Below are 18,420 nucleotides of genomic sequence, written 5' to 3' on the forward strand. Positions count from 1 at the left end.
AAGTAGCTCAGTACATCGACAAAGCAGGTATCTGGTTTTGGTATGAAAGAATAGCAATCAAGCACAGAGGGTGGTAATCTTTTATTGTCTTTCATCAGTGATGTGGTACACTAACATTAGGTGGAAATATACAACAGTGTGGTGACTTAAAATGAAATTTCACAACAAAAATGATCAACTTTATTTCTGCAATTTCCGTTTGAAAACGGAAAGTGGAAATATATATTTAAGATCTCAACTGGAGTGTTCTGTTTTATGTTGGCTCGGGTACAGGCTATAAATTAGCATGTCGGTCTCAGGTGGGACCACCTTGATTTAATTTAAGAGCTAGTGTCCTCTGTAATATGGGATAAGAAATAAACATTTCTTTTTAAAAAGCTAACCATACAGTATGCTTCACCATTAACAATCCTTTTATGTATAGAATATATAGGTATAAAGCAGCCATATGATAACCTTTTGTGTACCCGTCCTCTTATCACATGCAGAGTTTTTCATAAAACATTGGGAATAAATTTGCCGAAATTTGTTTTCTAAAAAAAAATCTAAATTTGGAAATAATTGATTACGTCTATCATGCACAACTGAATTATCACATTTTTACATCTATGTGAAAGGGAATGTTTGTTTTCACCCTGCATTAGAAATGACATTCAGCTAAAACTGTGTGGTCCAAGCCAGTTTAAAATATTTTTTTTATTTTAATAAGGACTACTTCTGGTAGTCGTGTTCATGTTCTGGCACGATGTCGGCAGGCTAACATTTTTTTGTCAGCAAGAACTACTCCTGGTCACCTTATTCACATTGTGCGCTGAAATACTTTACAAATGTAGCCTTTTCATTTCAAAATCAGCTTTAAAGCAAAACACTTTGGAATTACAGAATTTGAGAAAATGACGCTTGAGGGGTTCATCGCTTAATACAATAAAAATAAAAGTACTTAATTTATATTAAGCTCCCCCTAAAGAATAGGTGTTACATAAGCAAAGAAGGCACCTTTTTGAATTTGTGTCCTCACCTTTCTGAAGCTTTTTGTTTTAGAAAGACACATTTTCTGCCTGTTTCTAAATAATCAGAAAAAGCTAAGAAAAATCACAATATTACAAATCACGCATATAAATACCAATCATAAAATAATATTCTCATTTGCTTCTTATTTGCACTGGAAAACAAAGCCGCTAAAAAGGTAGTCATGAAATCATCAGCCACTCTACACAGCAATTCCTAAATGTGTCAAACAAGCTTTTATACACATGAAGGCAAAATGTAAATACTTAAAAAAATATTGCGATACAGCCCAATTTAACAAAAAAGAAGATATACAGTTAAAAGATTTAAAAGTTAGAGCAAACAAAAGTCTATCTACATTGCCACCTTCAGTGTCCAGCAAAGAGAACAAATAATTAAAATGTTAGATTTTTAGTTAAATAAGATCAATATTACTTAGGTTTATAAACGTATTAGTTTTCTTTTATACTGGCAATTTCATCAACTTCTTGTTTTTCAAAGCCACATTTATAATATTGTGAATTGTTCAGGCTAGTGCCTGCGCTTTTCAATACGTAACACACTCAAACAAATTTGTATACTAGTCAGCTGGTGAAGGTTTTTCTTTGTTATATGTTTTTTTTTTGAAAGCTTCAAATCTACTGTTAATAAAAGCCCTGTTTCCACAAGTACAACAATCCAAAGAGAAAAAGAATGCTAGTCTCAAAATGGTATCATGTTAGATGTCTCACACACATACACAATGAACACGCACTGCAGTGTTATAACGAATCAGTCTATCCCTTCTGCTCTCCCTACAAAAAGTTAGTATTGCATCTTTAAATGTACATTCACTAACCATGGATTGAGATTTTAATAGTAGCCTGTGTTTTGACTGCCATAAGTCCAGGAGTGTTAACAGAAATTAAATGGACTTAAAATATCCTAACAGCAGGCAGCATGATAAAAACATTGATTTCATTAGTAGGCTGCTGGTAATATGGGTCCTGCTGGTTTCTCCATTGATGATCAGCCATTAAACTTTAAACCCTAGGGAGGGAGTTATAGCTCCAGATGAGGTTAAGTTATTATAACCTTCGGTTCTCCCTTGAGAGTAGAAAATCAAAACAAATTGAACCAGAACTGGAACTGGTGGCACTAATGGTAACTAATGGTGTAGGTTTATGAATGTAAAACAGATACAGTGATCTGTATTGGAAACCTTTTCTTTGTAAGCTTGATGGACTCGGAAAAAAGTTTGCTATTTTGTTTTAATAAAAAGGTGTTCGCGGTGTTGTGAAAAGTCTATGAGGCAGGTTTCTTCAGGTCCCGGATCTGTTTGATAAGGTAGGTCTTCTCGTCGTTGAACTGCTCGTCATCCGTTCGATCCTTCTGGAAGTTGCTGAGGAATTCGATCAGCTTAGTCTGATTCTTCAGCAGGATGTCTACGATGGGCTGTGTTTTGTTGGGGTTGGCCACGAAAACCTGAAGAGACACAAACGCACATGAGCAAAGCTCTTCCTCCGTGTATTCCAGTGGTGTCCAAGTATACACATCGGACAGTTTGTCCGCCTAAACACAAACTGTTCCCTTTTGCCCAGGTTTTTCCTTGTGGTCTGTGTACTGGTGCTGTGGCTGTAGCCATGTTTTGCTCTCTGTCCTTTCCTGGTTATGGAGTTGCTGAAATGATTGATATATTTTAGTATTTCATCCACACTTCAATATTTGTTTATGTAAATGAGTTCGGAGAACCTGCAGGACAGCTGCCTTTAGTGTCCCACATAGGATACGCTCCTTCCAGAACACAGTGAGTGAAACTAGCTTGGAAGCCAGAAATAAACATTCAATGTGCCTAACCCATGTTCTTTATTTTCACCATTTTTTAGGTGTCTGCTTATCTCCCAATCAGTTAGCTTCAGCATATCGTTCTGTGCAATTACTGGTTCGCTGCACTAGCTGGGCTAAGGGTTTCAGTTAGCATTTCCTACCTTGAACACGTGGAAAGCCTCAAACTGTATATTGGGACTCTTGTCGCGGAGAAGGTTCATCATCAGCTTGAGGTTTTCAGGCTTGCTGATGTATCTTGTCATCACAGTGAAATTGTGCCTGTCCAGGAGAAGCTCTCCTAAAAGCTTGGAGAGAAACACAAAACATTTGCATACAACACAAACTGTTTTGGCTTTTGCTCAGATAGTAAAAATATGTCTTTGTGAATACAATCCTGGATACAAATATTGATGTGTTGTAGAATCAAGGTCCTTTTTACACAAACGGGCTTTATGAGATTAGCAACCCAAAATACATAAACTGAACATCAAATAAACTTACAAATAAAAAAGAAATCCTAAAGCTACTGATACAATGTTTTTTTTTGTAGAAGGTGCACTGAGAGTATTGAACAGGCAAGAAACAGATTAATTCATTATGCTGATTAGTATTTACCATCAACAGGGCTGATTAACAGGGGAACATCTGTTAAAATCACAGGTTAGTAGCTTGTGTGGCCACTGTTGGAAGTAATATAAGCTGTAATATAAGTGTATCCTGCACAAGTACGTGTCGGTTCACAGGACTATGAGTTCTGCGTGCTTCATGTTGTCACACTAATTTTCATCGGAACTGAAGTCTGGTAGGAAGTGTAACCATAACCTAATAGTTCTTATCACATAAGAAAGATGAACATGATCAATGTAATGCTGTGCTGTCAATGTACCATCAATCACTACAACTGGGGGGTCTATAGCACATTCCTAACTAGTCCATTAGTTTCTTGAACCTCCCATTGCCCGGCCCACACATGATGACTGCGGAGCCACCTCCACACAACTCAGCTGCTGATGAGCCAGCTGTTTCCCCAGCCTGGCTGCAGAGGTGGAAACAGTGCAAATCCAATCACGAAGGTGGAGCGTGATAATGTGTTGATCTGGGAGAGGTGTTGTGACTTGTGGTCACCCAGATTGAGCCTTAACATTGACAGACGGTTTGGCTGTAACCTGTTGCAAATTAAAATAAAGACAAAACCTGGTGGCTGTTAGATAAAATGTATTGAGTCTAGCTTCCACAATACACAAGGGCACTATTCTCTTGAAGATTGGGGCAGACTGATTCCTTTGTGAGTTTTTTTCCCTGATTTTCACTAGTGTAAACATGCAACAGCTAAAATGTAAAAAAAAAAAACTCCAATGTCTCATGGTCAGTCATTTAATCAGTATCCAAAATCTATAGATTTTTTTCTAAAAACATACACAAAGATAAATTGTTAGGTTTCTTTTGATTCATAGGGTCCCTGCTTAGAGCTTCTAAGAAAACAAGTGATATCTGAAAAATAAGTTATAACTAGCCAGGGAAGAAAACAAGGTGCACACACTCAAAGGAATATACCTTTAATGACTGTCTCTTTGTCACGTAGTTCTCTGAATGCAGAAGTTTTTCATAGTCTGCAAACACCTAGCAAGAAACAAAACCATGACAGTGAAAATACAGTCCCTGGTGTCTTTCAGAACAAATGAGTATTTCTTTACATCCATCCATTTTATAACCATTTTCTAATTTATACAGAGTCGGAAGGGAGCCGGAGCCTATCCTGGCAAGCAACGAGTGCAAGGCAGACTACACCCTGGACAGGATGCTACTCCATCACAGGGCGCACACACACAACTAGGGTCAATTTTCCCAGAATCGAATTAACCTGCCAGTATGTACAGTATGTCTTTGGACTGTGGGAGGAAACCAAGCAGCTGGAGGAAACCTCTGCATACATGGGGAGAACATACAATAAAACTCTATACAGACAGACAGCAGGCTGTGTAGCTCCCTGTAGATCAGTAGCATGGTATGAGCTGGGAAAAGCAGCTACAGCTGCTCCTATCCAGTTGAGAATTGGTGCAATACATCGTTGAGAGCTAAGCTAGACACCCTGATCCACATGATGTGTGATCAGAATCACCTTGCTGCAGGTACAGGAGTTAACATTTCACACAAATTAAAACAAAATGCTCACAGTTGTTGAAAATCTTTACATTTTTTTATTTGCTTCCCCTCTCGAGCAAATGTTTCCCTTAAATATGTCCAGCCCTTAAAAATCATATAAAGGCCTTTTTTGCTCAATGGTCTGTAGATGTTATATTCTTACTTACCGCATCATAATTATGTTCTAAATATTCTGCAACCAAAACCTTGTGTCTTGTAAGTAAATCCTGTGAAAGAAGAAAACATCAAACATTTAAAATCTGTTAGAACATTTTAGGGTCATATATAACAGGGGGGGGGGGGGGGGGGGTTGGGATTGGTTAGCCAGGGCCTGTTTGCTCTCCTGTACATCGCAGCCGTGCTTTTAAAAGATTAACAGTTTTTCTGGACTTACAATACCAACTAGCAATTTGAAATAGGGTATATAGTATAACACAGAATAAGTGCGATTATAAACTTGATAAAAATGACCTCCAGTATGCAATACAGCAAACAAGCAAAACAAGATGTCAATATTAATAGGGAAATGAATGAGTTGGTGATACTACAGTATTTAATAGTAATTAATAATACTATGGTATTACTCAGTTTTAAAGTAAAGTGCCCATGAGACCCTTAATACATATTAAGGGAGCAGTAAAGATTGAAACAGGTCGAAAAGATTACAACTGATCAATATGGGGAGGCATTTTCTTTGAAGTGTCATCAACACAGGTCTATCTGCAACATTATGATTCTAAGAATTAATTTTGGAAAATGTAGCTAGGTGAAAAAATGACTAATGACAAGGAGTGTCACACAGAGACACTAAAAGCTCACCTTTTGAATCACAAAAGAAGAGCTACAAGAGTGCACTTAATAACTAACTGATTTGAACTATTCTTATGTTACATAAAACTGGCACAGTGGCTGATACTGTAAAACCCTGTATGGCAAACTAGCACCAAGGCTTGAGAGAGGAGAGAATATCTGATCCTTCAGATAAACACCACTTCCCAAAGCCTAGGAAGAGAGTGCAAATGGAAAATGTGCAGTTCAGCATCATCCCTCCCTCATGCCTGCTAAATAGCTTACCTTAAATGTAGCAAATGCATCAGAGGCGATGTCAAATGTTGACAATTCCACATAGCTGAAGAAGTCCCGGAACTGCTCAGAGTGCAGAATAATCTTGGCCAGGGGCTCGTGTCTGATGCACTCTCTCAGCATGATGCCACAGTTCAGAGCCACCTGTGGCGTTTCATAGCTGACAAGATCAATAAGAGCACCACAGTGCCACATTTTAGTCATCCGCACTTGCGTCTTTTAACCATCAGTAATATTGCACCATCCAACAATACCCGAAACTGACACAGGACAAGTATATGCCACATCAAAGTCTGGTGTTTTAATGGGCCTTTTGAGAAGTTATTTTTAATTAATTTCATGAGAGAAATAGCATTTATTATTTATGAGGTGGCAGAAAAGGTCTGGGCCTGTACAGTATAAAAGGAAAAAACCAATGCTCCCATAATACACAGGTACACAATTCATTATGTTCTGTACAGTATTGCCTTGTTCCTTATGAAATTCCTTTGCATGTAAACCATAGCAGCCACTGAAAAGAACAACCACAAAAAAGCAAAAAAAAAACTCATCAAACTTTTAATCCTGAAGAGCAATTTCAACATGTTTTTGCAAATGTTTTTTAGCCCATGGTTCTATCACATTAAAAATTAAATGAGTCATGACTTTTTTAATCTCAGCATTTGTTATGGTCTACCTGCCAGCTGGACAATCATGGATCACAAAGCTGTTTTAATAAAAGTGGTATCTGATGTGACATTATTAGAAATGATGTGTCCCTTTCGAATGGGCTTTGAGCTGTCACAATCAAGACTGCATTGCTCTGTTATTATATTCTAGCAGAATATAAGGAGAATAAAATGAACCTCACCCCTTTAACAGCATGAACAATACTGGCTGATGGGAACAGATATACTCCACCGTTGGACTGCGGGTACCGATTTGCCTTCTGAGGATGTTATTGAAAATTTGGCAGACATCTTTCTTCCCCTGTTGTACATGAAAGCCCGGAGAAGGCAAAACAGTCACTGAGTATTCTGCAGTTTGGTAAAGTAGCCACACAGTTTAATTACCACATTTCACCGTTTAATCATTGCAAATAACACTCTTTGTAGGGATTCAAGGCTACATGCATAATGTTTAATCTTATTTTCTCTATAAAGTTAACATTTAAAGACACATTCACAGCTGGAGCTTCTTTTATTTTTACAAGTTTATTACAAGTCAATTTGTTCAGGCTGACGTTGTGCCACAGTGTGCTGAGTAGCCTTCTCTCAATTCTTACATTCATAAAACTGCACCACAATACTAATAAAATAAAAATGTTAATGAAATGCCCTGCAGAAACCTATTTGTTCAGAATTACTTTGAAAAATTCCAAATTATTTTCCAAAATGACAATATTCACCATTTATCACTGATATTATAGTGGGTCAAAGATCCTCCTGTCGTTGAGGGTGAGGGTTATTTGTACATTAATGTGTGTAAGATGTGACTGTATGGCCTCAGCTCAGGCATTTAGCTTATGTTCACACTTCTGTGAGATGGTTCTTTATAGTGGATTCCTATTAGGTTCCTTCCATTTGAGCTGTTGTAAAAAATATTGAGTCTCTTATTGTAATGATGGAAATCCCACTGATACCAAACAATGCATCTGTAAAATATGCTTTTACTTTGAAGTTACCAAAAAGCGGAAATCAACTGTATAAGTAATTTCAACAGTGACACGATAGAGACTGAGTGTTGTCATACCTCGAAATCTATGACCTGTAGGTTTTCAATCAGAGAGATGAGAAGCCCGCTATTGTATAGCTCCTGAGCCAGCTGGGCCACTGTCTCTGTGTGTGGCTCCTTGTCATTAGTGCCATACAGAATCTCCTTCATTGCCACCAGACACTTAGATACTTCCTCCGAAGCCTGGCGTCACAAAACAAACAGTGAAGATAGAGGTATTATACAAAGAATTTGCTATTCATACCTCTGCATATCAAACAACTTCAGCACAACATCTATTGTTTAAGGGACTGATTCAATTAGCTCGCCCCTTGTCATACAGTTCAGTCATGCTGAACTGTCACCTAATAATGCTCTTCTCTGTTTATTATCAAGAAACATCCCCTCCCCTTAAGCCACTACTGTGTTTGAATAGTCTCTGTGTGATAAAACCATAATTAACATCACTAAACACACAGGTATTAGGTATTTTTTTAACAAACATTAACATTTGAATTGCATTCATTCTGTGTTTCAGACAATGTACAAGTCCATGGTTATTTTTGATGCTGAAATAATATTTGTACAAGATCTCTTAAATACCCATGGCAAAATAACTAAAGCACAAAGACTTACTGGAAGCCCCATTAGGTACTGTAAAGAAGGAAATCCAAGTCACACTGGTTCTGGGAAGAGTGATCAATGTTGCCTGTCAGCCATATGCCAGTTACAGATAAGGCTCAACAATTAGCTGTTTAGTCAAGACATAAACTTCAGAGCAATCAGCCTTGTTTCGTTATTGCAGGGTTTTGTTGGGTTTTTTTTAGCTATCAAATTAAATATGCGTACAACAGGGGCAACAACTGATACAACAAATGAACAGCAAAAACCTCAGGACTTGGTTAAAAGACAAATTCTTCTGTCCTTATGAAACCCTGTGCTGGGTTGCCCATGACTGAAATTATGTTTTACCACCAGTCACCACTAGGCGGCGAGATACATTTGATACAGTATGACTACAAAAGGAACAGCATTGTAGAGGGATTAGATTAACTGATTTTTAAGAACACATCACTGGAATAGTAAACAAGTTCAAATCACTATGTCTATAAATAGCACCCTTTAACCTGCATCTTCTGATAATTACATTCACAGACCCTTGTAAATTAAAGATCAAGCAGAGCCACAGTGCTGCTTTTACAACAGTGTGTAAAATACATCCCTAAATAGAAACAACTGACTTATTAACGTCATTTCCCTCATGTCGTTTCGTATGGAGCTGATAGAAATTTGATATGAAAACATGTGCCTACTGCTGAATTAGAATATACAGCAGATGGTTTTCCTCAATGCTTTCCACATACAATACATCCTGACTTGCGCATCAGTATTCTCACTGCTGTCACACGCACTGCAGGGCTTTTTTGTATGTGAGATGTGGGTTCACACAAGGCTGGATGTACTGTAGGTCACTGAGTAAAGGGTACATTAAAATTTCATCCTGGAAAACAAATCACTGTAAAAACAAGATACCTTACTTCTGAAGAAAAATGTGTTTTTCCCTTTTAAAATATCCTATTTTAAATATCCTACTATTTCAGTTTGGCCTCAGTTGTGGGCGCTGCTGACAAAACAGCATCCGAACAGATTTCTGCCACGCTGGGGAATGAACACAGCTCAGCCTACAGCCCGACTCAAGGCCATTAACATCTCTCGTGTCACAAGGCCTCACTGAATCCCAGCCAGCCTCAGTGAGACACTTTTCTGCAGCCAGACATAAAGCACCCAGTTCATTTTACCATGATCCAATCAGCAGTGCCACTGGGACCACTTTAATGCTGCCATGGCGACAGCCAACTCTGGAGGGCGAATGAGAGCCCAGAGTTTTTAACCAGCACTACCCTGCTACAGCATTTGGCATACATAAGATCTTATACTGATTTACCTTTTCTGTCTTCTTATCCTGTTTCACTAAAATCGCCAGGTTTTCTTTTAAAATCCTCACAATATCAGCTGGGCTCTTGTGAGATTTACCAAACAGCGGCATTTTGACTGCTTGCTGTGCCTCACTTCAGTACCTGCAGCGAGAAAGACAAAAAAAAAAGAGTGAAATAAATTGGGAAAACTGAATCCTCTCAAGCCTCCTGTTGAGGAAGGTTTCTGTTCAACAGCCAAGAATTCATTTTCAAACTAAGACCGGAAGCAAAACGAACAAGATCGGGTGATACAAGACCATAACACTGAGAAAGATCTTTTAATGAAGTACGTAACGAAAGTTCAGGAGGGATGACAACAGCCAAGTTCAACCAGCCTCAACAGTCAGTAATTCATAGTCACTCCTGACGTCATTTCCTCACCTGAAACATCATTAATACTGTAAGGAATCCCTTTCTCTCCTTCACATAGCTGTTTTGTGTCCCTCCTCCACTTCTGCACCAGCCCTTTGGTCACTTCTCACCCTGTAGGGGGATTCCCAGCCTCCTTATCCCCTCAGCCAAGCAGGTGAAGCCACATTTATTATTTCTAAAACACTCCATAAACCTTTCAATACAAAGAATTCCTGCATGCCATGTTATTCTTAGTGTACGTTCTGAAGCACATTATTTTCCGCATTCATCTCTACAGCTCTTTGAATTTTTCAGCTTTACCTGACCAAACTTCAAATCTAACCTAACAGAAAACTTGCAATGTTTACGAAATTAAGAATTTTCTTTTTATTTGCACACAGACATTAATCACAGTGTTTTCATTTTCTTTATTTTTCCTGTACAGTAAAATATCCATTAGGATAAGGATAGCGTTACTGTGGTCACCTCTAAGCCCACAATAAAAATGCAGCCCTATGCCTTAGATCCTCACAACACCTGCCTGGATGTCGGCTTTTAAGAAGTAAACATTTTCACAATCATTTTTCATTTTGGTTGGAATAACAATCTACTAATCACAGACTTGATATAATGTCCGTTTCATTTACAGCACTTCTAAGCAACCTTATTAAACAGGTTCTTTACGAATTTGGAAATTACATATTTCCAGGTCTACAGCAATGCATTATTTCCATGTTTCCATATAAAATGTAGAGTGCTGGCCTTTCTGAAACGAATTTGGACACCTCTGCTGTAAAAAAAAAGTCTTAAGTTTTCAAGTTCCTTATTTGCACACATACAAGCGTTTTTGTCTTTCAAAGCTCAGCCTTAATAATGAATATAAAAAGGTTCGTGTCTGTTGCCCATCAGGTTATTTGTTCCTTGGTTAGCAGTTTTGTCTCCTCTCTGCCAGGCAAAGTGAAAAGCCATTGCCTGGAAATGGACCGACAGAGATTCCGAGAAAAGCTACACTGAACATTACAGTGAACCAACAAATTCCAGCCAGATTTATTTTCTGCACAGAAATCCAGCTGTGGTTCAGGTGTTAGAATACATACAAGCATGCACACATGAACGTGCCTTTGAAATATTTCAGGCACACCCTAGAATGTTTGGAATGCTTCCACAAACATGGAGACTTTCATTTATGGAGATTTGCTTCAACAAAAGCACATTTCCATACCTTAATTAAAAACCTGCCTTAATTAATTCAGCTTTCTTAAACCCTTCAGAATGTAGGCCCAGTGTCGGAGAAATGTAGCCTGGTGTCAGGCTTTTATATTTAAGGTCAGGGCGGCTACAGTATGTAGGGCAGCTGTAGTATTTACAGCTACACAAGGCTTTGCAACTGTTGCACTGTCTTTTATTTGTAATTGACACATCAACCTTTATACTTTCTACTCTCCAAAAATACTTTAAAATATACATGTAATGTAATATATCCTAGAGCCAAATGTGTTATATAGAAGATTTAAATGACTGTAATGTGTTTTAAAGAATGTATAACAAATGCAATATGTTATATACAGTATTATATAAAGAATATATAAAAAGTGCTTTATAGAGAATGACTTTAACTGCACAGGTATAGTGAGATAGTTGCCCAATGATCCACAGTGAATTTTATACTGTAATCAAATCATGTTTACTGGATTTAGAGACAAAATGCACTGCACAAAAATTCCTTGGGAAAATGGAAATGCATAATAAGAGCTATCACAATCCACAACAAGACCTTCTGATATTCACACAAAATAATAATTGGGGGATTCCACAATATAAAAAAAAGTATATAAAATCTGAAGATCTGACATGAGTCAAAGTGTTTTTGTGTCTTTTCTGATTAACTCAAGTCTATTTAATAGTAACCAGAAAAAAACAAGGTAAATGTGGTTTCTTGGAGCAAATTCAATCCCTTTCTTCAAAACACAGAGCTATTTATACAACACAGGAAGAAAACATATGACTTCTAATTCCAGGGAGTGTGTAGTTCAGTATTTTGTCCATTATGCCACTACACCAGGAAGTCCTGTGTCTCAACCTGAAAACCTGTCAAGAATGTGGCGCAAGAGAAGAAGTCTCAGCCCTGAAAGCACACAAGCTTCCCCTTCTAGAGAACAGCCAGTCTCACAGACACATAGCGAGAGTTAAAACCCCTCAAATCAAGCCAGATTTGTTCACAAATCCCAAGTCTCAAGTACATCCTACAATTGGAAATACATTGTTATTTTTTAATGAAGTGCTTCTTATAAAGGTAACTGAAGTAAGTCCCAAAACGTTGCTTTGCTTTCAACAGAAAACAGCTGATACAGTATATAGAAGTAACACAAAACTTTCTCAGTAAACACATTTTGAAATGTGTAGGTAAGAATGGTGAAAGTTGTATCTAAATCCAGGTGGTTTATATGGCCATGGCTGGACTATGAACTCAAATTAGCAATATACACAAATGAGGAAAGAGTTTTGTAGCTGCATATCATTTCTTTAACGTAAATAATTTACTTTCAGTTACGCTAATTAGGAGGAAAACAAAAGAAAGTCTTGAGTGGACAAGGCTTTCATAATAAAATATCTGTTTCATCTGATTAACTTTTCTACCCAAATGCTTTTTAAAATGATACTGTAAATGTATAACTAGGAATGTTTGATGAAAATAACTGATTACTACATTCCATTTGAATTACTGGATCTGGCTATTGATATCTGTGCTGACAAAGCTCAATATCCAACACTCCCAAACCTATTTCTTAGACATGCCAGTTCTAGGAAGGTAAATAATATTAGAATATCACCCTTCCTGCTTGCTTCCATAATCTAAAAAGGCATAAGAAAACCCTTACACTGAAACCAGCAGTCTTGACATTTCTAGTGGAGTTAAACCTCCCTGCTCCATAATGCACTTGCAGATGCCACATAACTAGTAAGTAACTGTGAATGAAAATTCATGATTTTGAATTTAATTCATACTTTGTATGATTTTGTGCCAGCCTTACTAACTTCAATCTGGCACTGCTTCAAAATCCTAAATCCTAAAAGACTTTATTGTTTTTCATTTTAATTGCCTCTTTTATCTATTTACCGATAATAAAACACTGACTCTGATCCAAACACCTACTCAATCATAATCATTAAAACAGAAGGAAACAGAGGCTGGACTTCAGTCATGTTTACAGTCTCTGACATATCCAGGTTCTGTGTGACAGAGAGCCAAAAGGTAAATGATACGAAATACTACTGCAAAACCTCCCTCAGCCTCAGAATCTCTCAGAACACAGACTTTGCCTTCCCTCAGGAACACTCTTGCAATACAGACAGGAAGATAAAACGGAAATTACTTCATTCAATTTTAATAGCAAAAATAATTTTATCCTAGCACAGCAATGCAAGTGTTATACGTATAATAATATCCAGCACTTAAAAGATACTTATTAAACTAATACCTAAGATGTCTAAAACTGCTATCTCATTTGTAAATTGTGACTTCAGCTTCACAACCATACAATTTGTAAAATGACTAAATTTAAATATAAATTTATATTTATATATATTTTCTTCTCTCCCATGCTACAAAAGCTGACAGAATTCTAAACAGGGGCTATCATGTAGCCATTTTTGTTTATTATAGCAAGGCCGTTGTCATTAAATGAGAATGCTCAGTTATACAGATGGTATCACACTGTACCTGATACACTGCCAGAGTACTTGAATATTTCTAGCATTTATAATGTGAACTTATGTGAAGTTTTGTGGTTAAGTGTTACTAATTTTGTACAAACTGAGAAATCATATAACACATTGCTACATTTTAGTCTGTATTTCTAAGAGCTTTATTTGGGACATTAGTACAATCTCAGCTGTTCTACTACTACTCCATCAGCATGGCTTAGAGAGCTCAGTCTGAATAATCAGATCATACAGCAGTCCGAAATACTTTCCTTAAGACTTTGTGGCCCCATTAATAATTAAGACAAATCATGACTGATGATAAAAGAATAAATCATAAAAGCTTAATGTTTGTTCTTGTTTAATATGATAAACACATCTTGCATCTGTAATAAAAATGATAAGACTGAGTAAAAATGGCTGTATTTGCAACATGGATCAGGAAAAATGTAAAAAGGTTCCCAGAAATGGAACGGAATTATGATAGGATTAGGATTATGAAGGGATGTACTTTACCAAATGAAATCATTCTATTTTGAAACTTTTATTCTGAAACTTTTTGTAGTAATTCACTAATGAATAACAGAAATTTATATTAACCTTTTCTTTTTCTTACATACTAATTTAGATTTCTCTGTTCTGATTAGGTTTTAATAAACATTGTACCACAGAGATTAGCATCCAAATGAAGTTCAGGCAGTTTTTGTATTAAAAAAAAACAATACTGTACAAACATATGTTAACAACGCCTTACAGGATGATTCTACACTTCTTATAAAACCTAATTCAATTCCACAGAATGAGACAAATAACATTAGTGTTGTTATAATAATTACAGATGATCTGAGGCCTTACATTAGTTTCTTTGCTGACATCACCATTTCTTGTAATTTTGAAAAACATTTAAGTAATCATAAGTATTGATGTCACTCAGGAGTCTGTCCAACACCTGGACACCTTAGTCTATATTTACCATCAACGTTTTAATGGGTACTCCGTCAATATTGTAAAACATACACAGGTTCAATAGACGACACCTCCACAGATCACTGAATCATTATAATACCCTCTCCAAACTCCTGCACTCTCTTCTAAACAGCTAAACCATTGCATGTGACATGAGACACCAAAAACTGATCCCAAGAATTTGTCCCTAACTTCTCTATAATATTCTGGATGGACTTCCCTTGCAGTATATTGTATTAAGTGCTAGGGAAATTACCATATATATATTGAAGTCTAAAACAAACATGGGCCACACTGTATGAGTATGATCACATACTCTATTCTGAGGAAACACATCTCAGATTTAAAGAGGTTATTCACCAGATAGAAAATCCACATTGGTATCCTATTTAAATCTATGTATCTCTATGTTGATAAACAATCTAAATATAATCCAAGATCCAAACACCTGCAATATTCCCATTTAACCAAGGAACATGAGCATCATATCTAGAAGGCTAATGATACACTTACAAAGGCCACAGATATTATGCAGACAAACTAAAACTTCAGACACCTTCCTAAGAACTGTACGGGGAGCCTAGAAGACTAGTCAGCTGGGACACCGGCAGACACAATATAAGAACTAAAATAAAAATTAAAACCTTCACAACATTACAGAGAAACCTTAAAGCAAGAAGGTTAAACTCCACTGTCCTAGAATACCACGAGAAGGCCTGTGTGGTGTTGAACGTGTAACGTCAGTTTCAAAATCCACTGAGCAACAAAAGAAATGTACCACAGGTAAATTCATTATGGTGGTTAACATTGGTCACCAACAGGTGTGATCTACTGAGAAGACCACATGCTAGCAGCACGGGTGAAAGCAATGCAAGTTGTACATCAGTGACACATGCTTTGCACCAGACTGCACAGGCTATCTTGCGGAATTCTTCTCCACTTCTCTCATACGCTCTGGACAAACACGTGCCCGTTCACTGGTCTGCGATCCCTAGACGCCTCACGGCATCCCATAAACATTCAGTGGGGTTTTGAGTCAGGTGAGTAAGGCATCCAAGATATAACTGTCCCCTTCTTATCTTGTAAACTGATCAGCATGAGGACGTTCTTTGCCCACTGAGGATGAGGTCCCAGCTCCTGATCAACATAGTGCCATGCAGGGTTGTCATCTACCACGGCAAGTGGTAAAGCTGTTCTGAGGCAACTAGATAACTCCTGGTCTGACCATCACAGTTGGCTCCCCTCATTAATCTTGGCAAGGTGACACGTGATCTGTTAGAGAATGGCCTAATGTCGTGGCGTTTCATGGGTAACATCTCGCACGGCTTGAAATTTCTGGCACTGCCCTGATGTTGTCCAGGCTAGGGCACATACCGAGGGCACAAAGGCACTATTCTCTTGATATGCAGAGCATATTGGTTCTTTCTGTGTTTTATTTGTCGATTTTCACCAAGAAATCAATATTCCATGGGTTAAATCATCTCATCGCTGTGCCCGATTGTCTTACTAATGCTTCTAATGATTTAATGCTTCTGTAACAGTGAAGTAAATTAAGTCTTCATCGTCAATCAAGAGAGATTAATTAATTAAAATGACACCAAAAACCTTTAATCAATACTCCAAATCCTTATATTTTATTATTTGAAAAATCTGCATACATTAATAGAGTGATAGATGTCTTCTGATGTTTATGAAGTTTATAAACTTTACATTTTTGCTAGCTACTAAAAAAAAGTAAAAACTGATGAATACACCATGGAGCTCTAAAACCATAAGAAACCTTGGATAAGAACAAGCCATTCATCCAATCAGATGTTACTGATGGTTCCAGTTTAACTTATTTTGTATTTTAATCTATAGAACACGATCCAAGGTTTTTTTCCGACTTTTTAAAACCTCATATTAGCATGTTTACAGTTTTTCTCCCAGCAAATGGACACATCAAAGTCTTCGGTATTATCTAAACCTAAATGGAATTCATCTCAAGTTAATCAAAATTGTACAGTTACCTGCCTACACTCTGTATCTATTAAGGACAACGGTACTGTATCAACAACCATGCCTGTGAAGGCCACATCACTTACACTGGCCACTTGCAACGATACGCACTTCTCTCCGGCTGTTACGGATATTGTGAAACGAAAAATAACACTGGACGTGAACATTATTTGTTTACGCTTGTTTGCCTTCACCCTGCTCGGTTTGAAATATGAAATTCCTATCACGGTTAACAGAACAAAGGTGTGGAAAGAAATTAAAGCAGCGTTATCAAGACAGACCTAGACACAGTATGTAGCTGGCCATACTGGATCGACACGGCATCGGTTTTGTAGCTCTGCAGTAATGTCTGCTTGCTGTGTATACCGAAAATCAGAAGCATCAACTTATCCCGTAAACAGAAGTTGTACGAAAAGATTATGAATAGCTTTGATACTGGGGGGGATGCTAGAGACAGCATATCCGTGGGGTCTAAACTAGACACACGACATTTAAAACAGTTACTATAAAACGCGTATCCGACCGACCACCGATTGTATATTCTGAGCAAAACCGTAATTTGGTCTCTGGTTCCTTTGACAGGACTAAGCCCTGACATGCGCAAAGCCGAGGGTTAAATACTATTGTACAAGCCCCAAGAGAAAGGCAGCAGAACACAGATTGATAACGACTAAGCAGGCTCATGGCTTCATTGCAATGTATCCTTTCAGCGCAAGTTTGAAAGAATGACGGAAACAAAACCCAGCACGACCAGCAACCATGACCGGCACCAACGCTGGCAATCGTATCCGACGAGCGGCTGGTACTTACAGCGAAAGATTTTATTTTATTTTGGCTGTGTGTGTGTGTTTTCCACTCGGCAGCCTCCTGCCTTGGCTGTCCCTCTTCTCAATGTAACCGAACAGCTTTTTCTAGTCACACCAGCTGTGTGTACACTGAGCTCAACGTCAGAGGAATGTGTGTATGAGCGAATAGCACGGCGTGGCCCGTCTTAAGAAGGCAGTGCATAATTTCATATCGCCTATTTCATAGTACACTTAGCGGATGGGTGTTATTTACTATTAGGTTAATTTTACTGGATGTGGCGCTGTATGTCGGGTGGCCATTGATTTAGCTGTGTCAAATTATTTATATTGCACATTTTCTTCCCCCGGTCGCGTTCTGGTGCAGTGTTGACGATTATGCTGCGAACAGGATGGTCCTGAAATCCATTAACAACCAGGAGTCGTAGTATTATTAAAATGGAAACAACAACAATTAGTAAGTGGTAACTATTATGATTATTTGAACATAAAGGGCATTGCCAGTAGTATTGTTATTGTTAAGCGAATGCAGAATGCAATGCTTTTATTGCACTGCTGCCGTGTAAGCGCTGAGTGTGGTTGTGTCTTTTTTGGGGGGGGGTTGTACAATTTGCTGAATACCGATGTGCATTGTGGTCATACCTTGGCTGGGCTAGTGCCTTCCTCCGGTCTCACAGCCCACTTGTTAAGGCAGCGAGGGCTGGTCGGTGTGTTGGTACAGTATGTATGTTTGATTACTCCCGATTCGGAACTGACCAGCAAGCCAAGAGCAACGCCTGGCATCTGGCTTACGTAAATAACCCCCTTTCTCAAAATGCCTGCTTTCTTCATCACTTCCAACACTAACGCGTTTTCTCTAAACGCTGTCAAAAGCGGCCAAACACATGATCGAC

General features: G+C 37.9%; 1 protein-coding gene across 1 annotated transcript; it reads right to left on the minus strand.

Moving 5' to 3' along the window:
* Window positions 1–66: 66 nt before the first annotated feature.
* cab39l (calcium binding protein 39 like) lies at window positions 67–17,669 on the minus strand. The gene is made up of 9 exons (XM_088596782.1): window positions 17,535–17,669; window positions 9,677–9,809; window positions 7,771–7,935; window positions 6,890–7,008; window positions 6,031–6,199; window positions 5,124–5,183; window positions 4,369–4,434; window positions 2,976–3,119; window positions 67–2,472 (listed from the first exon to the last, which is right to left on the minus strand). Exons 2-9 carry the CDS (start codon window positions 9,776–9,778, stop codon window positions 2,293–2,295), a joined length of 1,005 nt encoding a protein of 334 aa, XP_088452908.1. The 5' UTR covers window positions 9,779–9,809; window positions 17,535–17,669; the 3' UTR covers window positions 67–2,292.
* Between the last annotated feature and the right edge of the window lie 751 nt (window positions 17,670–18,420).

The sequence above is a fragment of the Lepisosteus platostomus genome, chromosome 2 (assembly GCF_059453375.1).
Source record: "Lepisosteus platostomus isolate fLepPlt1 chromosome 2, fLepPlt1.hap1, whole genome shotgun sequence".
NCBI lineage: Eukaryota > Metazoa > Chordata > Actinopteri > Semionotiformes > Lepisosteidae > Lepisosteus > Lepisosteus platostomus.

Coding starts and splice junctions, on each gene's coding strand:
- cab39l (XM_088596782.1), bottom strand. CDS start 9,778: ATGCCGCTGTTTGGTAAATCTCACAAGAGCCCAGCTGATATTGTGAGG. Junction 7,009..7,770: donor TACAGGTCATAGATTTCGAG/GTATGACAACAC, acceptor CATGTACAACAG/GGGAAGAAAGATGTCTGCCA. Junction 5,184..6,030: donor ATGCATTTGCTACATTTAAG/GTAAGCTATTTA, acceptor CTTCTTTCACAG/GATTTACTTACAAGACACAA.